Raw genomic sequence first — 21,321 nt, 5'->3', positions numbered from 1 at the left:
GTATAATCATAAATCATATAGAATCACAAATAAATGTAGACTTTAATAGAAATATGTAATGTTGTACTATAGCACATCAAATTGTATCAATTCCAGTTGAAATGCCCATTTTTTCCAGAATAGCTTTGTTAAAATAGTGTATTAGCAATTTAAAATGAAGAAAACCAAAAAGTTTTATTGAGAAAAAACACTGCAGTTGTACACGTACATGTATATTTTAACATATTTAAAATAACATTTGTTTGAGTCTTTGTTTGTTCAAAATCATTTATTTATTTATTTCTTTTTCAATCCCAACTTCCTCTGTTGTTTTGGGAATTGAGACATGTGTCTCCGAGCCACTGTGTGATCAGTCGTAAATGGACTTTATTATAATTAAAGATGCAAAATGCCTCTGCATTAAAGCGGTGACAGTGAGTCACAGCACGTGTCACAGCCTCAGATGACGGAGGTGCTTTTTTTTTTCGCCCCGTCATGAAATGCCCCCGTATGACAGATGGCAAACACCACTCTCCCTCCGCTGCATTATTGAAACTAACCTCTCTAATTGGACAATGACTGGAGTCACCAGCCAGTGGGCGAAGGTCAAGCTTGTCTGGATAAAAACTGTGGTTAGAGACTCACACAGGATTTGTTTGTCCTGGCAAAAAAATATCAAAGTGCCTCATGAATAGACAGTGACCGGTGAAAAGAAAAATCCATAATTAATGCACATGGCAACAAGGTTACACTGCTGTCATGCATTAATGATGCGAACCATTCGGCAGTGATCAGTGCTGCGATTTCAGCTTAACAACAAGACTGAATGTCAAACGGTGTCTTGACCCTCGACGTGAACTTAAAATCTCCCGGACGTGACCCTGGCGGTAATCTTCAGGGGGATTTGGGTCAGGGTCATTAACGGATACAGTTACGTTTGAGTATGTAACAAATGCGAAAGATAAAAAAGAACTACTATGTACATTTAAATCTCAATAGTGTAAGATTTTAATTCTAGTGAAATGAAGATCACATTTAGTAAATAATTACTGGATTATTAAACGAGGTTCCTATAACCTCTACTGAGCGAGTGAATAAAAGAAAACTTTAAATGTAGTACTAACTTTTTTTGGATACTTTTGGATGAAAAACAACAAATACTCTCAAAAGATCACAAAGACATGAAGTGAACCAGCCGGTCCAGTAGAAACAGAGCCACCATGGCATCACTTTGCAGCCCTATCTGTCGCCACCACTCAAACGCAGCACCGACGTTGGTGCTAGTCTTGGATCGCTCTGCATCGGCCGCTTTCTTGGCAGTAGCTTTTCCCAAAAAAACACATGTTGTCGTCGAGCATAAACTCTGGCGTTGTCCGCTGAGCATGTGCGATTTGTGCAATTTTCTTATTTGTGGGACAATGCTTTAATTCCCACATGAACTATTTGTACGACAAACAATGTGGAGTTTTGTCTCGCTATTACATTACTGTACCAGCTGCAGAAAACACCGTCCAACCATTTGATGGATGTGAGCCAAACTGTTTGCTCTACAGACGATCAGTGTCTTCCAGTTTGGGTTTAAATTGCTCATTTTCCCCCCATCATATCCAGTTGCATCATATCCGGCGTTTTTATTTCCAGATGCTGTGACAGTCCAGCACCACAGTTAGAGATTGCTCTGTGTTTGCGGCAGAATTATGTAGGTTAGTGTTTTTGCCAACACTCTACAATATAGTTCAAGGTTGAGTTTACTGTCATAAAATGGCGGTTGGATGGATTGCGTTGCTTCCCAGTCGATTTATTCCCCGCGGCACGTCGTTCATTTGCTCCTAATCCTCTTCGCAGACGCCCTCACGTGCCGTATCACCACACATGTGGAGCAATAAGTGATTCTGATTTATCTTTACAGTATTTAATGCTGTTGATACCTCAGACAGTTTTTGACTGGTTTCTGAAAGCTGAGAAGTTGCATGTCAAAGTCAACATGGGCTGTTTCAGGGAGCGAGGAGAGAGTTGGAAAAAACGCCTGTATATAGTTTCCATTTTTTGGCCTGTTTTTGCACATTTGGACAAAAACTCAAAAGATGCTAGTGTAAATATGGTTTATACTGTTCAAATTTTAAATTTAACGCTGTTCATGTACAACTGCAGTGTTATTCCAAATGTGCCTTTTTGTTTATCTTCATTTGAAATAGTTAAAATAGTATTTTAACATGCAGTGAATTGTAAATAACTGCCAGATGTTGAAAGTTATTCTGTAAAAACAGCATTTTCTGGTCCTTCTATGGTTAAAATAACCATACGTTTTGAGGGTTAGGTGTTACAGGCTTAAACATTATTTTAGTACTAATTCCAAAATGACTCAACCATGTACTCCCATCTTTTTGTCTTAAGGATTTTTGAGTGACCCCTACACGAGCACACAGAGGAGCTGTAGAGGGATGCAGTCTTTGGTGGACACTGGTCTTGATCTTGCCTTTCGCCAGTTATGCAGTTTTCATATCCCTCAACATTAAAGCAGCATGTGTCATGTGATGAGAGGAGAGGAGACAGGATCAGCTTTATGCACAGTGCAACTGGAATTGCACGGGCATCAAAGAGCGGAGTGTTTGTTGGCCTCGCTTGTCCTCGGGCTCTCAGGGTAACAGAGGAGGCAGATCAAACAGGTGTCGGCACACGGGAGGAGGGAAGCGTCCAGGGTTGGATGTGGTTGGATGTGGACACCGCCCTTTATAGTCATGAGAGAGGCCTTACAGGCTGAACTTGGCTGTGCGACGCGAGTACCAGCGCGGCACATTGTTTGACTGGGTGCCAAGTGCACAGTTCAGAACAAGACCGCAGTCCTGACCTCACTTGACAGGTCTGAAGAACTCTTAAAACAGAGGAAAAACCTGAAGACACTTATTGTCAGTGTTAACTTGAAGGCAACTGTGGGGAGTTTACTGATCTGGCCTAGGCTTGTTGGCAGATCACCAGCTTGCTCAGCTGACAGATGAGGGTCCAGAAGGTGGCTAACAGGATGAGGCCGCGCGGCCACGTGGCCCCGCGGGGATTACAGGCAGCAAGACCAAGTACAGGATTAGACTCGAGTCCAGAGCCTGCTTTTTTAACCTCGTCACTGTTGTCATACTGACGGTGGCAGCGGGGGAAACTCCTGAGCCAAAGTTTCCCTGCCTCCACCTCTCTTCCCTCCCATGCTCCCTCTGCTCATCCATCCATGCAGCCACCACTGTGTTCTACAGGGACCCAACAGCATCCAGGAACTATGTGCTGCTGAGGACCTGAGCCGGAGCTCAGACCAGACCAGTCCTCCTCTGGTGCAGCCCGTTAATGGACTTGAGATAAAGCGGTTCTGGATTTGTATCAGTGTTTGCAGCGGTCGCTTTACAAATGTCAACATTGGGCTTAAAGAACCATAGAAAGTAGCCCACCATGCTTTTGAAGTCAGGACTGTTCTTCACTTTGTGTCTTCTCACCGTCTATGCGAGTCAAAGTGGAGGTAAGAATCCAGCCTGTGAACACACACAATTTCAACAGTTCAAGGGGAAGTTACTGACTTTCTTTTTCCATTTTCACAAAGCAGAGATGTCAATTATAATGTGCACAAAAGAAGAAATGTGCAAAAGTTAAAGGGACATTTTTTGTCCATTGTTACTCATAGTTCTTTGTAATCGTGAGGTTCTAGTGCATGACAGGAGAGGTGATGGCTGAACAGTTCTTTCCAGTCTGGAAACTATAGAAAATCCCTCAACATATATATATAATTTGGGAAAATGTCAAGCAGCCAGCGAGCCTCTGTGAATGTCATGAATATTCACAGTGAATTTAATAGATGATGACATTCAATGGATGTACACTGAGTAAGATAGCATCGCTTCAGCACTGATAACATTTGCGTCCACACTGGTTGTCTTGTTCAGCGTGATGAGCCCGGGTGAGCTCATTATCCCGAAGGAAACAAAAGCCATTCTGTTTGCACTGTTGCAGGACACTAATCTTTTCTGGCTTGTAATTCAGCTGTGAAGCCTTTTTTTTTCTTTTTCTTTTTTTTTGCCCCGGGGCTGCACCAGGCATTAACGCACCCTCCTCTCACCCCCGGCTCCCGTGTCTGAGCATGTGCAAGTCAGTCTTCAATCTTCCCAAAAATCTGATTCACATTTTTGCTCTGGTTGCCCATGGAAACACACACACACACACCACCAGCCAGTCTGTTGGTGAATGGTTTGACCTGAGAGACGGGGGGACGTATTTGGACCAAAGTTGGATTTGAGGAACATAATGGCAACGGCAACAACTGCCCCTGCATTTGACCTTTTTTCATTCTCAGGTTCAAAAAAATATGCAAATAAACACACAAAACATAATTATTTGCAATATTAATATGAGATATTTAACAACAGCAACATTTTCCATGTCAGCAGAGAGAGAAGGAAACAGTATATCCCCTTAATCCTCTGCATTATTTGACACTTCTGCTAATAAAATTACTGTTAATCTACGTTTTTTTATCGTTAATTTACTACCAATGTAAATATTACAGATTAAATTAATTTTAACCCCTTGGTAAATTAACGTGGGAATAATATACAACGCCTTATATGGACATCCTGGGCGTGTGTGTTTATAGGTCACATATTCAGGCTTTAAAAAAATGTATGATTCATTTCATATCGCATTTTTAGTAATGATATAAAGTAGCAATAATTGTGCAGAAGTCACAAAAATAGACCTTTTTTCGATCCGATTTGACACATTATAAGTATTTTTTGCTCAGGTGTGTTTATATAGTTGTTTTTTTCATCAGATTGCCTAAATTGTAGTGACAAAAAGAATATAAGACACTTTATATAGCACATTCTGATAACCTCTGTATATACTGTACTTTTTAATATAGTGATGGGAAAAAAGCACCCGAAATGCTCTGTGTTCTACTTTAGTTTGAGTAAATTTAAAGCCAAATATGACAATTATGTTGTAGGTTTATTTTGCATCAGTTTGTACCGGTGATAATACGCACTCTGCACTGTGGGAAATTCTTTGCATTATTTGTCAGTTTTTCTGACAAATAATGCAATATATTGCTTCAAAAATTAAAACAGAACACCCTTGGAATATTAACTCTGTGCTCTGAGGCATGTATTGTATCACATTTTTAAATAATGAGTGTATAACCTAGAACAATCATTCAATTTTGTGATTTGCAATTAAGATTTAAAAATGCTTTGTGATTATATTATTTACAATCACTAGCTTTATTTACGTTTTCTTTATTTCTCCATAACCTTGATGCTGCGCCTCCACTCTAATCCTGAGGAGACACACTTTGTTATTTGGGTCTTGTTTGACCTCCAGTCTGTGTTTCGGGGCTCATAAATCCTGGCTTATTGTCTTAAGAAGCTCTCTGAGGTTTGCCACCTGGCATCACAATGAGTGCCTTTCTTCTAAAATAGCTTTATTCTGTACTGTGCTGGCACACTGGCTTGTGTAATGGTGCCGAATTACCTTTGTACAATTCCTCCGCGGGCGGACTGAGCTTGTTTTCCGTTGGTCAGGTGATCGGAAAAATTGGGGCAGTTGATTTCTGCAGCATTTGGTGGTGGTGTTGTAATTAATGATGCAGGCCAAGACTGTGCTTGTGTTATTGCTGGGGCATACATGAATCACAGGATTGGTTTTCAGTCGCTGCTACGATCGGTTGGATTATCGCTTGTACCTGTAGGGTAGGGTAGGGGGAGGGATTAGCTGTAATCTTTATGTGTGCATTTTTATGCATGTTCTCACCTACATAAAAAAAAAAATCCTCACACTTGTGGCCCAATGGAGCAGCGTCAGTGAAGCAACAAGGGCTGAGTCGAGCGCCGCAGCCACGGTTGACTCATCGACTTTCAGCATGTGCACTTTCCACAGTGTTTGCAACATTACCCTTACGAGCGGCACCTGGAGGCATCGGGCCCCAGAGGTTTGTACACGACTGAGAAATGTAGCATTTCTTCGCACATCCAAGACAAAAAGAGGGAAAGGCAGGTGGCATGATAACTTTAAGTCAATTATCTTAGTCGTGCAGGTGTAAAGTGCTTGATATTTACATAAATACTTACAAATACACATGAAGTACATGGTTGCTACTATATTTTTATCATGTTATCTTGAGATCACGGAGTAATGAATTCTTTATCATGGGATAACAGGAAAAAATGAATGCTTTACCTCTGTTTTTCTTTCTTTTCTTTTATAAAATTGGTAATCAAAGGTATCCCTTAAAGGTAGGGTTGAAGATTCTGGAAAAAAGATTCTGCCATAACGTTGGATTTAGCAAGCTCGCAGAAGCTCCGGCGTTGTCTCCTGTGCGATTAATTCACAAAGAGGTGTACGTGCATGTGGAAAGAGAAGGGGCAGATAGCAGTTTGATTGATGCATCACTATCCAGTTCCAATTTGTTCCCCAGGTGACTTACATTTGAAATTGTTTTGACAATGCATTCATTAATTGGTTACAATCGGCGTGTGAAGAGGATTTACAGTACAATACATTATTTTTAAACAAGGAAACAATGAGGTCAGCAATTCTAAATGACCTATGAAGCAACGACATCCAAACACACACTGTTTCCTACAAAGTAATGAAACATCTCCACTTTTATGAGAGTCCACAGGATGTAACCAACATCTCATGTAAGATAAAATGTTCAATATTGTAACCTCTTACTAATCTTCCTACTAAAATATTGTGACTGCAGACCTTCGAGGACATAGTTTTCCTGGACTCCGGGATGTGAAGCACAGACACTTCCTGGAATCCCCTCGACCGATCCGACGCAACGCAGACGTCGGAGCAGAGCGCGAGCGGCATCGGGTCAAGAGGTCGGAACTGTTCACCACCGGGGTCAAAGTGTGTCCGCAGGAGACGATGAAGGCGATCGTCGGCAGCCACCGAGCCTACTACAAGCTCAGAGGTGCGGAGACATTGAACTGTTGTAGAAACATCGTTATTGAACATCTCGCCTCTCTGTAACACCTGCTGAACACCTGCTCCTGGCAGAACTTTTAATTGGTAAAGGATAACAATCATGTAAATCAAATGTCGTGTTTGTTTTTCTGCTCTTCTCGAGCCCGATGATGATGATTATGATGACGACGACGATGATGATGTTGTGATGCCACACCAAAAGCCCTTTGATAGCCCGACTCTATGGAAACGCACAGCAAAACACTTGACATAATGAAGTTTTATGCTAATATTTGGTGTCTAAGAGAGATGGATTGTGCGCGAGTTGAGATTGCCCGTCTTGGCTGTTGCATTTGATTGGTAATACAAATTGTTTCCGCAGCAGCTGTTGTGTATGTGATTTCAAAATGAGGCTGATTAATTTGGTGCATTCAGGCTACTGTATCCGCTCCCCGATTGTTAAGAGAATGAATTTCCCACAGGCGCCGATATATTAGACAATGTGGAGCTTGTTTTCCCCCGACAGAGGCAGATAAATCACTTTGTCGCTTTAGGGGGAGCCTTTGTGCTCACGACTTTAATATTCACAAAAATGCCAGGAACATGAATATGTCTTTCAAACGCGCTTTGACATTTACTCAAACAGACATTACCGCCGCTTTTTATTCCGTCCGCGTAAGCGCCAACGTTTGATTTACACGTTTCCATGATTTACCGTGGCGTAATTGCCGTGCCTAAATCTGTCTCGTGGCGTATTTCGCTGTGCGAGTAAAGTCAAAAGAAGACATTTGATTCAGTTATTGATTTTTCAGTGTGTCAGGAAGCCATCTGGGAGGCGTTTCGGATCTTCTTGGACAGGGTCCCAAACTCAGACGAGTACAGAGCGTGGGTCTACACCTGCCAGCACCAGAACCTCTGCATGGACGACCTGGCCCAGAACTTCAGCAGCTCTCAGGAACATCTGGAGATGGTGGCCAGAGTGAGTGTCACACAGCAGCACTTTGAGTTTCCCCACTTTGAACATGTGACGGCTCATATGTGTTTCCTGTTTTCCAGAGAGTGGCTGAGCAGCATGAAAGTGAAGGGTGAGGCAATTTTCCCCCCTCTTAAATTTCTCCAAAGTTTTTGCTGGTAATTCATTTCCCAAGTCTGCAGTCGTCCCTTTCCAAAGACAAATAGTGAGTATGTTTTAATTGCTCAATAACTGGTCAATAATTACCAGTGTTTTCATTTCTAGAGGCAATGAAAGCAGCAGAGGAGTTATTACAGCTGTGGAGTGGAACTTTTCACACCATGGAAATCTTGTACACAAAGTGATTTGTTTCATTTCAATATCGATGGAGATTACAACGATACAATTTGTGATTGAGTAGCGCCCCTGCATTGCTGGTGGATACTCATAAATGCTCCCTCAGGAACGGATCCACACCTTTACGGTCTTTTCCTTAAACCCAGCATCGTCTCACAAAGCCCCACAAAACAAAAACAACTCTAAATGCTGCAGCCACAGAAAATTCACAACAAACAAAAGAAAACTTTTCCAAAAAAAAAAAACCTCCTAACCGACAAAACTTTATAGACGCAGCTTTATAGAATAAAAACATCAACAAGTTATGCACTGCAGCTTCAATTCCTTAGCTCTAAATATAACCAAGATGTCCACACTGACTAAGTCTGTTAAAGTGAATAATGGGGACACATTGATTAATGCAAATGTATTCTAGAAAATATAATCATCTATGAACACATTCTCAATAAATGTGATTTTGTGTTTTGCTCCAGAGCTGTCAGTGGAAGCCCAGAGCCAGGCAGAGAGTGTGAGTTGGACCCAAATACTGAACATTAATCACTGTGTGAAGTGAAATCACTTCATGAACAGCTGTCATGTAGCTTTAGATCATTAAACGGCGTGTGTGTGGTTGTTTTGTCTCAGGCTCCTGGACGCCGCCTCTGATTCTGCTTCCGACTGAGACCGACGAGGTGAGCCGGGTCCCTCACCTTTGACCTTCTCTGTGAGAATCACATTGTCACGAGCCAGATGTTTGTTTGTTTGTTTGTTTTCCAGAACAAAGAGAAACCCGACGTTATAAAAGACGACTCTCGGGAATACATCGTGGAGTTCAGCGTCAGCGTCGTGGACCCGACGTACAGCAGGCTGCTCGGCGAGCCCGAGGATCCCCACTACAGCGACTTCACGCGAGAGCTCGCAGACAAGGTGAGAGATTACAGACACTTTTACGTTGCAGTTCAAAATGACACAACTTCATATTTTACCCTTTAACACCGAGCATATCACAGACGACACACTTTACATTACTGTCATTACACAATGGTTTGTTCTATCGGAAAAAATTGCAACGGTTTCTGAAAGCTGAGAAGTTGCACCTCAAAGCCGACATGTGGTTATTACGGTAATTTCACTCGCGCTGTTGCAGGAAGATGAAGAATCAGTATCTTTATTATCAAACAAATGTTATTTTAAATATGTTTAAATGCAAAATCTGCTACTACATTGTTTTTTCTCAATAAAAAACATTTTAATTTAATTCACTATTTTAACGTGCAATACATTGTAAATAACTGCCAGACATGAAAGTTATTGTGGAAAAATCGGTAAAATCATCATTTTCTGGCCCTTTTGTGGTTAAAATAAGCAAAACAAAAAAGTCAAGACAGACAAGATCTCAAAATGAAATCCATCAATTGATAAAATAGATAAAATGATAACAAACTGTTCAATAGCTCTTAAATCTTAGCTGTATGGAAACGGAGGAACCATATTCCATTTTCACGTCATGAAAGTTTCAGAATCACGAGATCCACTGACACCATTTCACTGAGGATTCATCGTATTTACTTGTAGTGCAGAGTATAAATATTGCAACGCGGAGCAGGAGGATGTCAAGCGGCACATCTGAGAGGAGAGGTGGTGCTGGGCTTTGTACTTAAAGATAATTTAAGAGATTATCTTACTTTTAAGAGATTATCTTGGCCCAGAAAAGTCGGAGGCACCACATCATCAGACATGCAAATATAATTAAGACTTTCTGCCAGGCTTTCTCTCCAATTTCACAACAGCAGCTGATTAGGAAAAACAAGAGGAAACTGCATTTGCATGTTGCTCATCGCGGCCGATCTATTATTAATACGACATGGCATCGTTTTTTTTTTTTTTCACCACTTTGCAGTAGCCGGTTATTCTTGCTGTCTGCTCAGAGTGTGCCTCTCGTCAATGTTTCCATTTTCATTTGTTATTCTTGTGTCAACGCATGTCACCTATACCTGTCTCTGTTATGTTTCTCTGTAAAGATGCTTCATGTGTTTGAGAAAATTCCAGGATTCAAAGAGATCCGTGTTCTGGGAGTTCAGTAAGTCTTATTCCAGCCCCCTAATACATCATTCATTTGATTTCCCGTCTGCCTCGGGAGATCCTGACACGGCCTGTTGTGTTGTTCAGTTCGGAGGACGTGTCCGTGCGCTGCGCCGTGGTCTTTAATGGAGAGACGGAGCTCAGTGACGACCCCGCGGGTCTCGGGGAGCCCGGGGTTGAACTAGACGAGGACGTAAACGCTCCCAAACTGAAGAACATCATTGTAAAGGCCTTAAAACAGGAGCCGTCACTGCTGCTGGACATACACACACTCAGCTTTGAGGCTGGTAGGAATAACATCACACGCACATTTGACCGAGTGCTCAGATCAGGTGCTATAAACATGTTTAACTATTCCATTTCAGTAACCACTATTTATCCAGATTCTGAGCTTGGGATGAACTCATTGGAGACCATAGTTTCTGAGGACAACACCTCAAAGACTCCAGAAGAGGACAACATGCCCATTTCTGGTTTCTTCCCCTCGATGGCAGTGAAAGAAAACCTTCTGGAAGCGTCTGCGGTCGCACCAGAAGCGCACACATTTGAGCCTTTCATTCCAAACACCCTGCAAGAAGCCACTCCTGTCGTCAGTCATTCAGAGATTCATGTCACGGCAGCAGAGGAGGAGGAATCCACAGGCGGCAGCGCTCAAGAGGCCGGCGACGTCGGCACTCCGACGTCATTGACTGAAACTGCTGCAGAGCGAGAGGCAGAATCAGAGGTGGAGGAGACGCCGCCGCCTCAACAATACAAGGGAGATGAGGCTGATCCTGGAGAACAGGTGACAAATGGTGAGGAGGCTTCAGGTTCAATCTTGGGTTTCTTTTTGTAGTCGGAGGTTGAAAGTCACACAGGAGCTTGGCAAACAACAGCTTGTGGTGTAAAATCAGATTAGGTCCAACACAAAGATCCTTTAAAAAGTTAACTTTACTCTCTTTTCTGAGTTTTATTTCTTACAAACAAACCATTTCCATGGGATTCACAAGTAAAAATGTGTGTTTAAATAGCAAGAAAGTAGTGTTTAAAAAGCTCTTTGACAGAACAGAGAGAAAACAACCATGAAGACTTTAACCACCAGAATGTCTATAAAATCCATAATTTATGAACCGAGTGATGCTGCTTCCAGTCATGTTTGTTTTGTTTAGAGATTATGCAAACTGAACAATCTGCACCTGCAGGTTTAACACACAGTGTACAGAAACTATAACAAAATATAAAGCTGCAGTGAAATTGTGGTTTCTTATAAACTCATACCTGCCTAACAGATTTTGATTTTTTGATTTTTACAAGAACTCGAACCGGTTGATCCTGAGCGACAGGATGAGCACGGTCCCTCTGCAGATCCAGAATCCCAGTCTGGAGAAGTGATGAGCGACAGAGCAGATGTACCTCAGTCCACAGATCATGCCAAGACCGAAACGCCGTCATCTCATGGAGATCCAGTCCAAAGCACTGACGCAGAGGCAGATGTGGAGCTTGTGCCGTCCCCTGTAGAGAGCGGTGAAGAGTCTCATGGAGGCCAGAGTGGAACAAGCCCGCTCTCCACTAACTATCCCTCTGAGAACTCGGATGTCGACGAGGACGTCGGAGCAGATCGGAGCAGAGCAGAAGAGGCGGAAGTGACCAGACGCCTGGAGGAAGAGATCGGCAGTGGACTCTCCTCTGAGTCTGACCAGCGTCCACGTGAATCCACAGCCGCACCGGCCCTGAGGCGAGGCGGCACCCCTCTGATGACTGCGGTGGGCAAGAGCAAAGAGTTAGTGGTTTTCTTTAGCTTGAGGGTCACAAACATGATGTTTTCTGATGACCTGTTCAACAAGACCTCCCCGGAATATAAGTCCCTGGAGAATACCTTTCTTGAGCTGGTAGGTACACAGGCCTTTGTGCTGGATGTTATGTTTCTTCATGCTGCATTTTCACACTGGCTCCTGTAGCCAAAGCTGTTGATGCAATATTTACTTTTAAACTTTGTGAGTAGCCCCCGGATGCGTCCTCCAGTAAGCCTTATCCTCAAAGTTGTTTGTTCATTCATAATATGGCACTTATTATCATAATAAATGTGGATTTTTTTTTTACATTTAGTTGTCAGAATCTGAGTCCTGCAGTGCACAAACAAAAAAGCACAATATTCTTTTTCATTAGACACAGCACTCTGGCTCCAGGAAGTCGCCAAACCCTGGAGCTTCCAGTAAATCTGCGCCTAAGCGACAGACGACTTTAGCCTCCATACCGGTATTTTTGTTTTTCCATATTGGAACTACTGCTGCCTCAGAGAGAGCACAACCTTCGTCACTAACCCCCTTTTTTTTCCAAAAAAGTAACTAACGTTTCTAACATTTGCTTCGCTTTTGTCCACATATTTTTGTGTTTTGTATGTTTTGCTTTAAAAATCTGAATTGTGCTTATATCTTGGCTTTTTCTGTTTCACTATTTTCTTCACTCTTTCACTTCATTCATAAAAAACAACACCTGACATGCTATTTTCACTCTTGTTGAATCCATACCTTCTTGTCTTTTTATTTCCTTTTTTTTAACCCTTAGAGTTAACCATTACTATGTTAAAACCTCTTTTTCAGACAATCTGATGGAAAAACTCATTTCCTTTTCACCAACTATGTAAACACACCTGAGAGAAAAGCACTCAAAATGTTTAAAATCATAACTTTGACTCAACAAAAAACACATTTTTAAAGCCTGAATATGTGACCTATAAACACACCCCCCCAGGATGTCCATATAAGGAGTTGTGTATTAATCCCAGGGCAAATTGCTTTACATTATAATCACTATTTTCTTTAACCTGAAGAAAGAAGATGAATGAATCCGTCACATCCAGATGTTGACGCAGCTTTTATAATGTAGCATACAATAATTAATTGTCTCTTTAAATGTGTGATACAGCATTGACTTGTGTGTTGTTTGAGGCTTTACAGATGACCTTGCCGAGTGAGCGAGTGGATGAAAAAATGAATGAATGAATGAGTGCTTAGTGAAGCTAATCGCAAAGCTACTCGGGTCAATGACGTTTTAAAGCCGTAATGCTGTTGTATACATGTAAGGGAGTAAAGTAGCCGTGGTGAGGCTGAATCATGGGACTTAAGTCTGCCTTAGTCATTGGTTTGTGACTCTCGTGGTAAGGAGCTTTGAGTAATTCCGGTCATTTCCGGCAGCGCACGCATTGCGCTATGCTATTAATGGCTTCCGATCTGCTTAGCGGGGGGCGTCGCTCAGGTGTCCGTGGACCGATGTCACAAGTTGATTGGTTAAAGTCAGAATATGACCCACACGAGTGGTAGTGAGGTAGTTTTTAATCACAATATGTATAAATAACATGACTAAATACTATGATGGAGTGTTAAAGGCCTGGTATACTATACTATACTCAAGCTCTGCATGAGTCAGTAACGACACTAAAGAGACAAAAGAGAAGACTTTATCAATGTTTGTTACAAGTCGAGTTTAATCTCATCTCCTCATGGCATGGTGCTAATATACACTGGTTTTTACCAGGAAAAAAAAGTGGTTTAAGGGTTTAGTTCCCCATTAAAAATGCATCCATTACCTCACGTCAAAGACAGAAGCATCGTGTGACATCCCTCTTCCTTTAAGGCTCGTGGAGAGCGTATATTTTTAGGCTCCATTATATAAGCGCATGAACATCAAACTGAGGAGGTTCAATACAAATTGGATTGTGTGTTTTGTTGCTGATGCCGCAGCCTTCAAAGTAAAGATTCCTGTTCACTTTTAGTCTCCACACGTAGACACAACATGTATGTAAATCGCTTAGTATAAACTTACATGAACAAAAGAACACTCCATTTCCAATCTTTAATGGTTGCTCAAACCGTGGTTTCTGCAATTATCCTCGTGAATGACTCTATTTAGCTTCCTGGCAAAACTAAGTGGTAAGTATTTATTATTATTTTTTTAAATACGCTGTTAATCGTTGATTTTCCCATTTCTATGGCTTCCTTTAAATGGGCTATTTGAATCAAAACACCGCAACATGGTCAAGAATGGTTAATAAATCACTGGAAAGTAGCATAAAGTCAAACATGCATTACACAGCCCATTTAAATGGACACAATGAAACCTGTAATGTTTTACTGGATATTGCACCCTTTTATCATATGGTACATTTAGTGTTCCCCATATACATATATTTATGAAATATGAGCTTTGGTCTCTCCTGTTTCCCTGTGCATTAGTCCTCCATTACTCCTGTACCTACTGGTTTGTAACGCAACCAATAAATATGGACATGGAGGTTGGAATGACTTCAGTACATTTTCATGGTAGCACACAAACCCCTATTATGCCTTTTATTATAGTTGGACCTCAGAGATGAAGGGATGTTTCACCTGATTTTCCCAAAAACAACAACAACAACAACAACAAAGAACCAGTAGATACAAGTGTAACCTCTGAGAAGCAAATGTGTTTGAAGAATGAAATTATGGCTGTTTGTGTCAGCGTTTATTTGGGGAAAAACCGATGGAATCTCTGCTTTTCCCCTCGGCCCGTGCACAGACTGCACCGAACACTGGTGACACAACTCGGCCTTGACCTTGTGCGAGAGGCAATAGAGCAATAGATTGGTATCTAATCGACAACGTCCATAAGTTGACATTGTGCATTGAGACAAATGGAGGCTGTGTCCAGTTAAACTGCCCATTTTGTGCTCAATTCTGGACCCTCTCGTCCTCTCTCCTCTAGCTATAGGGACCTGGCCCTCAGTAAACTGTCTGCCAGTGATAAGTGAAGTAACCCAATCAGAGCGGAGCTGCTTACGGGGCCTCTTATCTCCTGCTCGACAGCCAGGCGAGCTAAAGCGCCGTAATCTCTCCCCCTCTCACACTGCGGTGGTTTGATGTTTGCCTCGTCGCTGCCGAGCGCGAAGTGGCTGGGAGGAGGAGAGTGGTGCAGATCGATGGACATCGATGCAGGTCCATTACTTGCCTCGGCCCGACTTCCTCCCGGCGTCGTCAGTCCAAGTGCATAGTCTTGACAGATTGGTTTCCTCAGTTATCTGAGGCTGAGGGAAAGTTTCTTTCTACATGGAAGCAAATATGTGAAACGACGTTGGTTCCATACCTTGATGTGTAAGATATTGGACGTTGTGTATGTAGTTATTGGGGAATCAAAAGGACCCACGTTCTCTAAAAGTCACAGTAATAACTAAGTAATGTGGATTTCTTGCAGTAAAAATATTGAAAATGTGTTCACATCCTTTTTGGTATGGGACGGATGAGCTGAGGACACGTTGGATAGTTGACTTTCTGCTGCTGCCTCAGATAAAGATATAGCGGTGTAACATACTATACTACAAAAATGTCATTTATTTAGATATAGTTTACTGTGTTTTGACTCTGTGGTGTCTTCCGCTAACAAGCTCGAACCCTAGCCCTAATTCATGTGCCGGATCTAATTACACAGTCAGAAGAGTAATTCGTGCAGGATTTCATGCTCGCATCAAAATTTAATTAACCAACTATTCATAGCATTCACACTGTAGAAATGTGACATGAATAATTTAGAATCAGGTGATCGCCAAGTCCTGTCAGTGTGGTCTCTGCTCCCCCGGTCATTTCTTAAGCGCACGGTTTTTCCACTGACACTCGACACAGACTTTACTCGGACATAATTTCATTTAACTGTCAATACCCTTGTGAAAAAGAAAAAGATTCTGTGCTTGTCTGCTGTTCTCTTTTAGCCACTAATCTTTTCTAATGACTTTGGCACATTTGAAACAAGTTGATGGAACGGAGAATTGATTTACTCTTTCGCTCCCACAGCTTTTGCCATATCTTCAGTCCAACTTGACTGGATTCAAACAGCTGGAGATCCTCAATTTCAGGAATGGCAGCGTTGTGGTGAACAGCAAGATGAAACTGGACAAACCAGTACCTTACAACGTCACAGAGGCTGTGCACTGCGTGCTCGAAGACTTCTGCAATGCGGCGTCTAAGCGGCTCGACATTGAGATCGACAGTCGCTCTTTGGAAGTAGAACCAGGTGAAATGGCCTTGTCTTGAAATGATTTTCTATACTGCTGTGCTGATTAAGCCCTTTTGGCTCCACACACCACTCTCACACACTGTGCACAGGCAGAGGTGGAAAGAGTACTGAAGTATTCTACTCAAGTAAAAGTGACGCTATAACGTTTTACTGGAGTACAAGTAAAAGTACTGGTCTAAAAATGGCCTCAAGTTAAAGTTCAAAGGTCACAAATGCTTTACCTTTCGCACTCACTCAGGGACCTTAGGGGCCGATTCACCTGGCCTCATTATTCATTCACCTGTCCTCATCATGCATTCACCTGTCCTCATCATTCACATGTCCTCATCATCCATTCACCTGTCTTTATCATTCATTCACCTGTCCTCATCATCCATTCACCTGTCTTTATCATTCTTTCACCTGTCTTTATCATTCATTCACCTGTCCTCCAGCCATTCACCTGTCCTCATCCATTCACCTGTCCTCATCATTCATTCACCTTTCCTCATCATCCATTCAACTGTCCTCCATCCATTCACCTGTCCTCATTATTCATTCACCTGTCCTCATCATGCATTTGCCTGTCTTCATCATTCATTCACCTGTCCTCCATCCATTCACCTGTCCTCATCATTCATTCAACTGTCCTCCATCCATTCACCTGTCCTCATCATTCATTTACCTGTCCTCTATCCATTCACCTGTCCTCATTATTCATTCACCTGTCCTCATCATGCATTCACCTGTCCTAATCATGCATTCGCCTGTCCTCATCATCCATTCACTTGTCCTCATCATACATTCACCTGTCCTCCATCCATTCACCTGTCCTCATCATCCATTCACCTGTCCTCCATCCATTCACCTGTCCTCATTATTCATTCACCTGTCCTCATCATGCATTCACCTGTCCTCATCATGCATTCGCCTGTCCTCATCATTCATTCACCTGTCCTCCATCCATTCACCTATCCTCATCATTCATTCACCTCTCCTCATCATTCACCTGTCCTGGTATAGTGTGGATTTCATTACTTGTGTGTTTCCTGTGTGTTTCCTGTGCTCCTCTCTGCTGTTTCCAGCCGACCAAGGCGACCCCTGTAAGTTCCTGGCCTGCAACGAGTTTTCCCGCTGTGTGGTCAACAGCTGGACGGACGAGGCCCAGTGTCTGTGTGACCCGGGCTACAGCGCCGCGGACGGCCTGCCGTGTCAGAGCACCTGCTCTCTGCGGCCCGATTATTGCCTGAACGGAGGCCTGTGTGAAATAATCCCGGGGCACGGAGCCACATGCAGGTACACAACATATGACGGATGAGACACAACACCAGAGACGGAGCCCAGAGGTCCAGTGTGAAACGAATAATGATGCCGTGGGAATGAGAGAATGTTGTAAAGCTGTTGGTGTCGTAAAAAATATTATTACAACTTGTTTTTAATGCATCCAAATGAAAAAAAGAAGTGTGAGTAGCCATTAATCTGTTTAATGTACTGAATAACGACATTTCTGGAACTAACTACACCAAGTGGCTCCTTTTGCTGCTTCTGTGTTTGTGTGTGGACTTTCATTTTTGATTTATAGAGGTTATTTACAGCCATTTTGTTGTACAGCAAATCATTTATGGAGTCAAGTCATCTGGAGATAATCCTGGTTCCATACCTTGATATACATAATTTAGTTAAAAACCAGACTTATTGCAGGGAAATAATCTTGTATTTTGTATGTTCTTCTGAAAATGACCCATTTTCTCAAAGCGTCAGAAAAATAACAATAACGTGGATTTCGGGGTATTTGTAATGAAGCGCGTGAGAAAATGCAAACATGTAATACCTCCATTTTTAATTAAAAAGAAGTGAAGAGTATAAAGAGTACGACTCTGGCCTACATACATGTTCTCGTCTCTTTCAGATGTCCTGTAGGCAAATACTGGCACTACCATGGAGAGCGCTGTAACGAGCTGGTATCGATGCCAGTGGACCCTCCACTAATTATAACCTGCCTCGTGGGGAGTCTCTGCTTTGTTTGTGCCATCATTGGCGTTTTGATATTCATTAACAAGAAATGCATTAAGACGAGGAAGGCTGTGACTTTGGTGTAAGTATGAGCGGTTACGCCGATTTGGCTGAATGTTTATTTTGTGTTTTAAAAGCATCTCCTCCATCCCTGTAGGCACACCCTCGCTCCCTATGCCTTTGAGAACACTTTGAGGGTGAACCCAGTGTTTGAGAACGATGACGGTGTTTTAACTCAAGTGACCACGTTGCCGTGTCCTTCGAGTTCCGCCTCCTCCCGGTCCCAACAGTCTGAGCAGGAACATTTAGCCTCAATTGAGAATATACATCTGAGTATTGAGGTACACTGTGCGACGCGGGCACAGAATAACTAATTAATACAAACTAATACGCTGCAACAAACTCAAGTCATAGTACCACTACTGTGGTAACATTTTACTTAACACATTACTTTCCACCTCTGCTTCTAATACACTGTAACAAACAACCCTTCTGCTCTTCTTGCTTAAGTTTGTGTCGTCTTCATCTCCATTAAACTCGCCATCAAAGTTGATTCACTTGATTTTTTTTATTTAGTTAGTATTACTTGAGCACAGTTTGAAACGGTTCACCGTGGCTTTGAAAGTTAATTAAATCTGGATCAAGGTTCCTGCATTAGTCGCTCCGTGGCTTTGATCAAGCACGGTTTCTGGCAGTTTAAGGACCACACAGCGTCCAGAGCTCTGAAGACACACACAGTAGTATTGTCTTGTTTCCCCGTGGCACATTGTTCCCGTGGTGTCGTGCCTCTGCTTCTACTGTAGCATGAGCTTTCTCCAAATGCCTCTGGAACTATAACGTGTTAATGAAGCAGGGATGTAATCACTGAGCCTGTCCACTTTGTGTCTCCACAGATCCCCAGACAACTCTACACAACAAGACCAGAAAAGTTAGTCTCGGAAATTGTGGACTTTCATCATTTCATACCACACAATGAGGTGAGGGCCAATGACTCAACCCTGATTAAAAACCTGCAAACTTGAAGGAATTATTATATCTCGTGGTTTAAGACAGTGTTGTTAATACTTAGTAACGATTGCATCCAATATTTTACAGCTCTATGATGCAGTAAAAGGTAAAACCTCCGTGCCTGCAGCCCTCTCTGATTATTTTGCTTTCTAATCACAAACCAAATCACTATTGACTGCATTAAAAGGAACACAATGTAGGATTTGCTCTCGGGTTTGTTTGTTAAAACAGTTGTTAAATATATGTTGATGTCAACAACACAGGTAAACTCTGAAGCAGGACTTCTAAATAACTTTAGGACGAGCTGATTCAGTAACACGGCTCTGAGCTGACACACGCCATCAAGTAGAATATTGTTGTTCTTTTTGTGGCACAGGTTACATAGTACCAGTGCAGGTGATGCCACTCACCCTGTTATGAGTTCACCATCAAGATAATCTTGGTGACATTAGTTGAAGGTTGAAATCCTACACTGTGTCGCTTTAAAGTGCCGCGATTAATCTTGATCTAGAAAATAAATGACGGACAATACATGGAATGGAATTATTTTCAAAGTGACTCGTGTTGATTGATCGCTCTACAATCAAATTTGAGCAAAGAAAATCAAGCCTTTCTTATGAATTTTAATTAAATGTGTGGCTGTATTCTTCAGTTATTTATTGTTGGAGAAAGAAATGCTAATGAGTCACTCTCCTTGCTCCCTCCTTTAGACGTGGTCCCTGCCAAATGACGACGGGACATGTTGTCTTTTACGGATGCCAGATAATGAAGGATTTGAAGTATGAATTATTTGATCACAGCGAGAGAAGGAGGAGAAGCGAACATGGCGACAAAGAGCAAGAAGATTCTACTGTCTATAGGATGCAGGTACAATAGACCATTGGTCGGGATTATTCGTTCATATTAAGGACAGTATTTTTTAGACAGGGATGTTATGGTGGACTTGGGTTGTCTTAAAGTGGTAACCTAAATATTTATTTCATATATTATTATATAGTAGGGACATTTCCTGTTTACCCTTGGCAAAAGGTTGTTGTATTTTTCCCTCACACTGAGGTATTTATTATTCACATACTGATACACGTGGCGGTATCTTGACGTTAGACTTTACGAGGCTCTTTTAATGCTCTCCTCGACGTTGTTGTTTCCCAAAAAGAGAATGAATGTATGAGCTGCTGTTGGTCATGACATATTGTGTATAGAAATACCGTACACTATCTACCACTATTCAAAACAGCTCCCGCTGATCTTGTGAGATTTTCTTTTTTACACATTTTCCATTTAAAAAACAAACAATTATATGTTTTTGCATAAAAAAAAACAAAAAAACGACGCATTTCATGTGGTTTTTCTTTTAACACTCAGAGCTTGTGGGGGTTTGACTAATTGAGATAAATTGCTGGACACTGTTGTCATAAACCCCCAGCTGACCTCAATCAAAGGCACTCTCACACAGTCAGACAGTCCTCCCTCACTCATTTCTTACTCCACCACTGCTGCCTCACACCGCTGACGCTGACAAACCACCACCCTGTCAGAATTTACTGTGCACTTTATATCCATGGAGACCGACCGATATATCGCAAAACTTGACCAACTGAAAATATCTGATCCTTCCAACGTCCAACGTACTTCTTACAAGATAAACAGCCATTTATCTCACTCCAGAGAGTCGCTAGTTGTGCTTCTACTAAGAAAATAAACAAATAGCAAAATAAAAGTGATATTTCTGAAATTACGACAGGTGTTTCCAGTGACGGGTGTTTTGAGTATGAGCTGTCCCAGGAGACTCCACTTTGAAGAAGATGGCCCAAAGCATTTTTTTGCCTTTCCATGGTTTTGTTACAGGGATCTTGATTGCCGCTAATGCTGTTTAATGCTGGCTAATGTAGGTTTTTCAAAATTAAGGTTTCTACCTGGGTTTTATTGCGATATTTAGGTTTTTCACATTTCTAGGGGTAATGGAAACCCAACTACTCAAGGTTTCCAAGAACCTGGAAGGAAAC

General features: G+C 42.0%; 1 protein-coding gene across 3 annotated transcripts; it reads left to right on the top strand.

Moving 5' to 3' along the window:
• Positions 1 to 3,054: 3,054 nt before the first annotated feature.
• On the top strand, positions 3,055 to 20,636 carry impg1b (interphotoreceptor matrix proteoglycan 1b). Of its 3 annotated transcripts, XM_058614659.1 has the most exons (19): positions 3,055 to 3,478; positions 6,716 to 6,931; positions 7,737 to 7,903; positions 7,981 to 8,009; positions 8,707 to 8,741; positions 8,858 to 8,904; positions 8,990 to 9,139; positions 10,234 to 10,292; positions 10,382 to 10,581; positions 10,660 to 11,088; positions 11,588 to 12,162; positions 12,440 to 12,529; positions 16,093 to 16,312; positions 17,380 to 17,590; positions 18,204 to 18,389; positions 18,465 to 18,648; positions 19,201 to 19,284; positions 19,403 to 19,421; positions 20,026 to 20,636. In XM_058614659.1, the coding sequence occupies exons 1-19, from the start codon at positions 3,412 to 3,414 to the stop codon at positions 20,043 to 20,045; spliced, it is 2,988 nt and encodes a 995-aa protein (XP_058470642.1). In that variant the 5' UTR covers positions 3,055 to 3,411; the 3' UTR covers positions 20,046 to 20,636. The 3 variants fall into 3 exon arrangements, with proteins under 3 accessions (XP_058470642.1, XP_058470643.1, XP_058470646.1); XM_058614660.1 differs by lacking the exons at positions 12,440 to 12,529; positions 19,403 to 19,421; XM_058614663.1 differs by lacking the exons at positions 18,465 to 18,648; positions 19,403 to 19,421 and having other exon boundaries at positions 3,056 to 3,478; positions 20,026 to 20,107.
• The last annotated feature ends 685 nt before the right edge of the window (positions 20,637 to 21,321 follow it).

Source organism: Solea solea, chromosome 18 (genome assembly GCF_958295425.1).
Source record: "Solea solea chromosome 18, fSolSol10.1, whole genome shotgun sequence".
Classification (NCBI taxonomy): Eukaryota; Metazoa; Chordata; class Actinopteri; order Pleuronectiformes; family Soleidae; genus Solea; species Solea solea.
This window is presented reverse-complemented; position numbering and strand designations above follow the sequence as displayed.